The sequence below is a fragment of the Somniosus microcephalus genome, chromosome 5 (genome assembly GCF_052327205.1).
Source record: "Somniosus microcephalus isolate GS21.2 chromosome 5, FLI_Smic_1.0, whole genome shotgun sequence".
Taxonomy (NCBI): Eukaryota; Metazoa; Chordata; class Chondrichthyes; order Squaliformes; family Somniosidae; genus Somniosus; species Somniosus microcephalus.
The window spans coordinates 266347476-266356805 of record NC_140991.1 but is presented as its reverse complement, the minus strand read 5'-3'; the positions used below and the strand labels follow the sequence as shown (position 1 = coordinate 266356805).

The following is a 9330-nucleotide window of genomic DNA, read 5'->3' as shown; positions in this document are numbered from 1 at the left end:
AAGAGCCAGTTGTCAATAAACCGAATACTTCGATGCTTTTTGACAGTAACCCCCTATAGCACCACTTCTCTCTGGTACGGGTATTACCCGAAAGTGACACGACACATACAGGTGATGTGCAGAGCAGTGACAGAAACGGTCCCGCTTTGTTTTGGAAGTCAGGCCGGTCCCACCACTGTTGCAACTTGCAATAAAAACGTGTGAGATTTGTTAGATGTGAAAGTGATATGGGCCCTTTTTGGGGGGGGGGGGGGGGGGGGGAGTGCACCTTGTTTTTCGCCCACCGACTTGCCCCCTGGCTGCCCAGCTGTGTTGTCTTTGCAGCGAGTTTGTGTGTACATTCCTGAGGTCAGCGCTGGTTTGCTCGCTGACAACTGATTCATTGGCAGCGGGATCGCACAGAGCGCGCGCCCAGACTGGCTGGCGCCAGCCCCGTGACGTCACCCATTCACACAGCGCTCCAGCTGGCGCCGGCCCGGCGGCTGCTATGACAACACGCACGCCAATCACCGCCCGGACACAATCCAATCCAGCTGCTCGAGCCGGGAGCCCTGCGCGCGCTGATGAATTGCCATTTAATTCTGCACCTTAACCCTAAACAGAGAGGGAAGATGCACACCTGCACATTTGCATTTTCCCTCATTGCTGCCAACATTATTTTCTAATATATATCAAAAAAATCCAAAGCTGTTGCAGCTGCACGAACATTTTGCTGAAGTTTTAGCTCCACAGCCGCTTAATGCAACCCAATTACTTATAAACGCGCCCTTTGTGTCTTGTGGCAATATTTTAAATAAGAGATAAATTCCTATTTTTTTCCGTTCCGGAGATTGAATGATTGACTTCAGCACATCGCGGGTTCTTAACGGCGGCTTGATTGCAAAATGAGCTAATTCGTAACCCTTGCTCACGGGGTGGGACAGCGCTGCTGCAGCTGATTGTGTGCCGAGAGCGCAGAAGCCCGTTGAAGCGCGAATGCGGTACGTATGTGTTCTTTTTGTGTGCGCGCGCACTTTAATAAAACGTTTGCTTTACGTGTGGCGGCAGCATTTCACTCTTGGCACGATCACTCACACTTTTAATTGCATTTGTGAAACGAATGGAATGTTTCAGTCACCTGGTGGAGTTGGCAGTGCTCGCAGCCTAGAGGTGTTCACTTGTTCAACATCTGCAACATCAGCTTCGCTCAAGGCCAGAAGAGCAGCTAACTTTTTTTTATTGCACCTTTACCTCATAGCCGCACTGTGCATACCACGAAACTTGTGTGCCAAGTACCCCATTCATACTCCCACATCCGTTTGTTGTAACTGTGTGTAAAATCTATAAACAATTGGAGTTCTCAACCATTTTCGGATATAGTCATAAATGAAAGTTGGTTAAATTAAGTTGGACGCAGAAAGTAAGAGCTTCCATTCATTTAGTATCTTCTTACCGTGTGCCTAGGAGGTCCTAAAGCGCTTTTGCGATCAATTAATTACTCCTTGAAGTACTATGTAGGCAAAGTGCTGTTTTTATGTGTTTATTGTAAAACGTGTTAATTTTACATTCTTCTATAAAGTAGTTTTCAATTAATTTCGTTTTTAGCCCGCATCTGATCAATCGACGTTTATTTACTCAGTGCATTTCCGTGTAACTTAATTTATTTCTAATTCTTGATATTACTTGCTCCACGTGCCTGTGTACATTCTTGTTTCCCGCAAGTGACAGCAATTTATGTAAAGCAATCCACTTAATCTGCAGGAGTATTAGAATCTTACATCCCTTTCTCTCTCCCGCCCCCGCCACAAAAATGAATAAGCATTAATGTAAACCAAAACGTAATTGTTCAAACGTTAACTCTTTAAATGCTCGATCTTAATCTTTAGGTCATAATGAATGGATTTTTTTCTTGCTACATCTCCTTGGGAGAACAACTTCGCCGAAATGTCACAACTATGTAGTTAAATAGGGAGATGGTGTATTTTGGTCTCTATATAACCCGAACAGACAAAATGTACAATCAACATATATAGTTTGGTTTTATTTGGGTTAATTGTATAAAAAATCCTTATTTTAGGATCCAAGTAAATGTGATTTATCTGTCTGACAAATGTTATTGTAAAATCTATATTTAGATCCTTTCAAAGCTCGCTTGCCCATATCCTAACCCACACCATGCCCTGTTCAACTATCGCCCCATGCCCTCGCTGACCTAAATTTGCTCCTGTCCCCCAACACCTCAAATTTAAAATTCTCATCCTTGTGTTTTAATCCCTTCACGGCCTGACCTCACCCTATCTTTGTAATCTTTTCCAGCCCTACAACCCTCCAAGAACTCTGTTCCTCCAACTCTGTCCTCTTTATCATCCTCCACTCCCTTCAGCTGCCTAGGCCCCATGGTCTGGAATTCACCTCCTTAAAAAACAACTCTCTGACCAAGCTTTTAGTTACCACTCCTAATATCTCCTTTGGCTCATGTCAATTTTTTGTCTGATTATGCATCTTGTGAAGTTTTTCTAGGTTTATATATACATATATACATATTGTATTTTCTGCATCATGCTGCATTTTGTCTAGTCTACTTTTGTTCTTGTTCTTTCTGGTTTCTGTCTCTTTTTCCATTTTGAATTTACTTTTATTTTTCCCTTGCACCATTTTCGGGGAATTTGGCAGAGGCACAACTTCATTTAAAAAAAGTTGGAGAACATCGGGGGTAAAAAAGGATCCGGCAAGAATTGAACTATGCTGGTAATTTGGAGTGATGTGTTGTGGAAGTCCTACAGAGCAGAGCCATTGATTCCATCTCTTTGGTTATGCCCCACAAAAAAATGTGGAAAAGCATCCCCCTTATTGCACATAGTGAACGATGGGGGCAGATGCCTTTTTGGTTTGTCTTTCTTTTGGTGTCTCTTACTAGTTTTTTTTTATCTTTGTGATTTGCCTCGTAACTCCAGATTTAGCATCACAGTCACATAGGACCGACTGCACTAAAATTTGAACCAAGACCTGCTGTCTTAGACTTCTGTTTTTCAATGTGCTAGTAGGAGCAGTACATCTGCAAGTGTTGCAATGGGTTTTCTGCTCCTCAACAGGAGTGACTGACAAAATGCCTCTGAAACTTTTGTGTGCTGAAGTGCATCAAAGTGTTGACATTGCTCCTGTTAGATGTCATATCATGGATGCGGTGCAGCTACAGGATCTAGCTGGTAGTGTTGCCAATTAAAGGTAGATAGTAGTTAGAAATTACAATGCAGAAACTGACCTTTTGGCTTGACTACTCTGTGTTGGTGTTTATCCTTAACAAGCGCAGTATCCTAATCCTATGTGCTCGCCATTTTCCCATACCCTTTACCCTCTCCTTCAACCACTTATCTAGCCTATTAAAAGTTGACACGGTCTCTGCTCCAGTCACTAACTCCTGTAGTGCTTGCCACAGTCTCTAGGGTGAAGCTCCTAAAGTGTGTCCTGGGCCCTAGATGCTCAATCTACTTCTGAAAGGTCTAGGCCAATTTAAGGACGGAGTGTCATTATCAAAGGATTAGGGAATAGCTAGTGTTATTGATGAGAATATACATGTGTGTATATATCATAATTTGCATAATAGCAGTGGCCATTGTCGGTGAGTGTTGATGTGCAACTTGGTTGAGTTGTTGTCATACTGTAACTCACTAAATTGTACTCTATTTTCCTGCAGAAAAAAAATCAATCACCTTGTTGTAGGATTTTCCAATTTGTGGAACATGAACCAAGGAAAGAACAGGTCACACATGCCGCATGATCAGATGTTATCAGAGCTGCAACAATGATGTTTCTGTTTTTAAAAAAAAAAAAATGCAACATGGCTCTGAAGACTGGTTCCTGGAAGTGATTTGCACAATCCACTTGTGCATATGGCAACAGAAAAAGGACTACCATGTCAATGAGCTGATTTACCAGAGTATGGAGTAATATGTTTCCACTATCTGTACTTCAGAATGTATGACCTGATGCTAGCCAGTGCATGCCACTGTAGATTCACTGCTTATTTTGCCATTTTCTGCAATCCACAGTCATCCATATTAATGATTTGAAGAAAAGTTTTCTGCTGTTGCTGTGCATTTTTCCCTATGGGGAGTCGATTCACAAATGAAGATCAAAGATAAAACTAATTTAAATGAAAGCTTCGAGCTGAAAGCAAAGAGCTGGAGTTGAAGTCACAGAGACTTTGGAGAAACTGAATAGGGTGACTCTGATTTCAGATCTGATAAAGTATGTTGTGATGATCATAACTGGATAGTGTAACATTCCATTGTATTAACACTGTCACCAAAAACCACCTCTAATCTACCTGTAGTGGCCTAGCGCATACTTGTTTTACAAATTCAAAAAGAAACCTAGAACAAGAGGTGAACCCTTTGTCTTAAAGCTTTTTTGACAGAGATTTGAGTCTGAGGTTTCGGATATTATCCTTCCTTTCTAATTTTTTTACGGCCTTGTTAGTGGCTTGATGAACTACTTTTTCTGGGAATGTACTACTGGGAGAGTGGGGGCTAAAAATCTAACCTTGTTTCATTCTGAACTTAGTTTTAAACCTCTTGTATTCTACTTCAATCAATCTTCAAATAGCTTACTTCTACATCCATTGCCGCTCAGTATTTTGAAGGCATGGAGTCTAACCCTAACACCCCTGGGTTTCTCCAGCAGTCTGTGCGACATTGATTGTATTATGCCCAATTGTAGACCGTTTTTATTAAAAGCTGAGCTAAGATTAGCCCATCTCATTTCATAGGGAAACTTCAAATTGGCAAAGAGATTTTCATCCGAGTATTTGGATTCACACTAAGGCCTCAGAGGTGAAAGGACAATGTAAAGAACTTTTCTGTATTTTGTTTTGAAATCTGAGTCGGATGGAAGATTTGTAAACTATAGGGTTATAGTGCAGGGTGTGGAAGGAAAGTCTTCAGTGCCAGGTTGCTCTGAAAGGCAGACACTTTTTCAATCTATAAATGAGCACAAATGTGATGCATCTTGAAGATGTGATTTTTCTTTTGGGTGAGATCCTTCCTGTGAAACTTCTTGTATTCATTGAATTTCTATTTTTTTTCATTCTGTCTGCTGTCTCTATTGCTCATTATTTATAAAATGGTTGTTTTTCCCTGAAACCACAGCATCTTTCTCATTGAGTAGTGGTCTATTTTGATGGGCTCCTCTGAGGTGACTGACATGGAAATATACTTTTGAGAAATTGACTGGAAAAGCTGAGATAAACAAGAGGAGAGTTTAATGTTGTTTCTGGGCGTCCGGTAGATGCAGCAGCTAAGTGAATAGAGGGAAAGGAACACAAGAAGTCCTTAGAGAAGGCAGTTTGGCTGATGTGTTTTAAAAAGCAGGTCCAGCTTTTGGACAGGCTCGTTGCAGCACAGGCAGTCGAGTTAAGGGAGTCAGCCCTGGAGATCCAGGATAAGGCTCTCGCAGGGGAGAAGTTATTAGTAGCTTTGCAGGCTTTGAACCAGGAAAGAGTGCATTTAGTGGCCCAGTTGGAATACCTACGGTGCCAAGTCACCGAGGCCAAGGGAAATGAGTTAAGGTTGCGGGAGAAAAACGCCCGCTTGGCAAGGCAGATTAGGGAACAGGAAGAGAAAGTGCAGGAGGTAAAAGCCGCTTACAAGCTAGCGACTGAACAGGGGTTTGAGGAGGCAGACCACGGCCCCTGTAGAGAGAGGATAGAAAATCTGAGCCGGGCCCTACGGAAGGCAAAAGGCATGGTATGCCTCATAAGCCCAAAGGCAGGTCAGGCAGATTTTATGGGGAACGAAGGGAGGACAGTTCCAACATCACCGGTAGTGCTTGGGGACGACCCGGTTGAGAGAGAGGAGACCTCATGGCCACCACCCGTAGCGCCAAGTTTCAGCGAGGTTTGGCATCAAGGGGGGTTGGAACCGGGAGTGGAGCCAGAGGCGGAGGTAGAGCAAACCCCGCCCGAGAGGTCGGAGCCGGGAACGATGTGCCCAGCACGGCATCGGAGGTTTGGCCCACCCGCCAATGGTGACAATGAGGGACCCTTCCAAAACCAGTTTGTATTTCCCTTTAACACCCAACGGCTTAGGGTTATGGTCAACCATATCCTGAAGTTCTCCGAAAAGGGAGACCCCTCGATCCACTTCAGGGAAATAGAGCAGACAGCCAGCATCAACGACTACGATGACGCAGAGAAGGCCAAGATGCTGCTATTCTCCCTGGAGAGTAGTCTCCTCCAATCCCTCTCTGACGAGTGTAAAAGGGGGCAGAGCGGGTACGAGGAGCTTAGAGATGCGGTTCTGGAGGCCATGGGGATGGATGAGGGAAGTCCTTTCTCCCGCGTGGAGAAGACGATCCAGCTCCCAGGGGAAACCCTGCAGGCTTTTGCGGACCGGCTGTGGCCGGTGTACCGGAAGGCCTGCCCGGGGACACCGGACCGAGCGTTCCTGAACAGGGATTCCCTGGCCCATTGGCTCTGTTGCCTGGTGGCGAACAGCTTGCCACAGGTCCGGGCCAAGGCAGAAGCCTGGTTCGACCCCAAAGATCCCCAGACCACCGAACTCATGATAATTAGACAGCTCACTTTGGCTTACAAAAACGGTAGGGGAGCTGATGCACACCCACCCAAGGGAAAGGTGCATGAGGTAAAACCCGGACCGGGTAGGAAAGAGTGGCATCAGGAAGGGAGTAACCCCCCCAACACAAAGACGAATTGTTACGGGTGTGGGAAGGATGGTCACTGGCGGAAGGAGTGCAAAAACCCTTGGAAAGATAACAAGGGAAAGCAGCCCCAGCCCAAAAGGTGGGGGCAGGGACCCCTTCCGCAGAGGTCGAGTCACTTTTGGACGCCATGAGGTCCTTACTGACTGGCCAGGGGAGAGTAGCAGCCGCCACAGGTGCTCTCACCCCGTCAGCCCCATCCAACCCACAGCCGTGACTAGAGCCAGTGCAACCTGTTTACCTGTGTTCTCTCCGGTTTGATGAGTGGAAAAGACCCCTTTTGGAGATGGAGGTGGAGAAGTTGACGAGGACCTATCTGTTAGACATGGGGGCATCATGCATCGTGGTCTACTCGGTTAACCCCACCACCTCACCTCTCCAGCGGGGTCCCATACAGTCTATCGGGGTTCACGGGTGGGGAACAGGCTGGCTCGTTTTCCATCCCGCTCGCCATTCGGTTAGGACCGCTCTGCTCCAAGTGGACGTGTGTCCTGATGAAATGGGACGTGGAGGGTGGAAGAGGGGTCCTGGGAGCCGACTTTATCGTGGGCCACGGGATCCTAGTGGATTTGAGAAATCACTGCCTTTGGGGGGCAGGTAGAGTAAAGAACGGAGAAGTAGTAGTAATCCCGAGAAAGGAAGGGAAGGGGACCCTCTGCACCATGAAGCCCAAAGAGTATTATAACATCGGGCTCATGGTCAGCAACACCCCACAAGAGTTCCAGGCATTTGTGCAGGCCCACCTGGCCACATCTGCCACTCACTAACACGGCTGTGGGTGGGTCACAGGGTTTGAGGTCAGCGTAGACGGGGACCCCATGGCCCGACCACAAACAGTATAACTTCCCCAGGGAAGCAGAACCGGACATGGAAGCAGCCATGTCCTCGTTAGTGCAGCAGGGAGTTCTGAGACCGATAGCTACCCACGTGAATTCTCCGTTATGGCCGGTCAGAAAGCCGGACAATTCCTGGAGGGCCACGGTGGACTATCAGGTGCTCAATAGTAACATCCCAGCCTGCGCACCCGCAGTAGCAGCAGTTGCCGACCTCATCGGGAGTATTCCAGCATCCGCGACCACTTTCACGGTGCTGGATATTTCCAATGGGTTTTGGTCCATCCCTGTAAGGAGGGAGGATCAGTACAAGTTCGCCTTTACGTTTAAAGGGCAACAGTACATGTGGAACTGTTTGCCGCAGGGCTTCCACAACAGCCCCAGCATTTTCCATCAGTGCATGACCAACAGTTTAAAGGATTTTAGCCAGCCCAGACAGTTGGTTCAATATGTGGATGACCTGCTCCTGTTCACTGATTAGAAAGTGGAGCATAGCCCGCAATTGGCCGAACTGCTGTAGCTGTTAGGGTAGAAGGGTTTCAAGGTGAACCCCAAGAAAGCGCAGATCGGCCAGCAGGAGGTGAAATTCCTCGGCCTGACCGTGCGCGCTGGAGAAAGGGCCATAGATAAGGCTAGGAGGGAGGCAGTACAAGAACTACCGGTCCCTAACACAGTAACGGGTGTGAGGTCGTTTCTAGGGCTAACCGGGTACTGTAGAGACTTTATTGAGGGCTATGCAGCCACCGCAGCCCCTCTGCTCCGACTCCTACACAAGAGAGTGGAGTGGTTGTGGGACGAGGGTTGCCAGGCGGCATTTGTCAGGCTCAAGAAAGTCTTGCAGACCGCACCAGCTCTGGGGGCCATAGAGGGGGGGGAAAGAGTTTTTCCTGGAGGTAGCAGCCAGCGGGGACAGCCTGAGTGCTGTGCTGCTCCAAGAGCGGCGCGGCCGGCTGTGGCCGATGGTCCAGTCCTCCAGGATACTCACGGATGTGGAAAGGAGCTTTCCCAACTGTCAGCGGCATCTTTTGGCCACACATTGGGCTGTGAAAAGATCACTGATCTTCACAGGCACCTCTCCCATCACCCTCCTCACCCATCACACACCCACCCAGATGCTTCTGGACGGGAGGATCAAGGATGGAACAGTGAGCAGTGCCCGCATTGCCCGCTGGACCTTGTTCCTCTCACAGATGGATCTGAAGGTGAAGGGTCTCTGTGAGCCAAAGCTCGCAGCCAACATGGTATATCCTGGAACAGCCCATCGGTGCTCCATTGAAGGGGTTTGGGAAGTAAACCCACATCCCACAGGCCGCGAAATCAACGTAGACAGTTCCAGCACGGCATCTGCTGGCGAGCGTCTCACGGGGTGTGGAGTTTACGATTCAGCGGCAAACATTGCCCTGGCAATTAAGCTCCCGAGCACCATGAGCGCTCAGCAGGCTGAACTGTCCGCGGTGGTGTACATTGTTACACACCCCGAAATCTTCCTCACCCCCTACACGATTTGCTCGGACAGTATGTTCACGTGCAATTCGTGTACGGAGTATCTGGTCCCGCCGCAGATGCACCTCTGCTGCCGGGAGGCCCCTCACGGTAAAACCCCTGCTGGAAAAGATCCTGGCAGCAGTGGGGGAGGAAGGGGAGGTTTTCATCCACAAGGTGAAGGCCCATTCCTCCACAGAACCCCACGGCCAAGGCAGCCAGCAGGCTGACTTGCTCGCCAAGGAGGGTGCCCACACAGGCACTTTCTGGGACCCATTTGGGTCCAGGCCCATGGCGGCGGTCAGAGGTAGGGATGGGA

General features: G+C 47.8%; 1 protein-coding gene across 3 annotated transcripts; it reads left to right on the top strand.

The window, feature by feature from the left end:
* The first annotated feature begins 296 nt into the window (after positions 1-296).
* On the top strand, positions 297-8102 carry LOC147117706 (uncharacterized). 3 transcript variants are annotated; one of them, XM_085988924.1, is made up of 3 exons: positions 1020-1399; positions 2653-2727; positions 3674-8102. In XM_085988924.1, the coding sequence occupies exon 3, from the start codon at positions 5331-5333 to the stop codon at positions 6828-6830; it is 1500 nt and encodes a 499-aa protein (XP_085845050.1). In that variant the 5' UTR covers positions 1020-1399; positions 2653-2727; positions 3674-5330; the 3' UTR covers positions 6831-8102. The 3 variants fall into 3 exon arrangements, with proteins under 3 accessions (XP_085845048.1, XP_085845050.1, XP_085845049.1); XM_085988922.1 differs by lacking the exons at positions 1020-1399; positions 2653-2727 and adding an exon at positions 297-980; XM_085988923.1 differs by lacking the exon at positions 2653-2727.
* The last annotated feature ends 1228 nt before the right edge of the window (positions 8103-9330 follow it).

Bases quoted from the DNA above. Each gene is read 5' to 3' on its own strand.
- LOC147117706 (XM_085988922.1), top strand. From the start codon at position 5,331: ATGTGTTTTAAAAAGCAGGTCCAGCTTTTGGACAGGCTCGTTGCAGCA.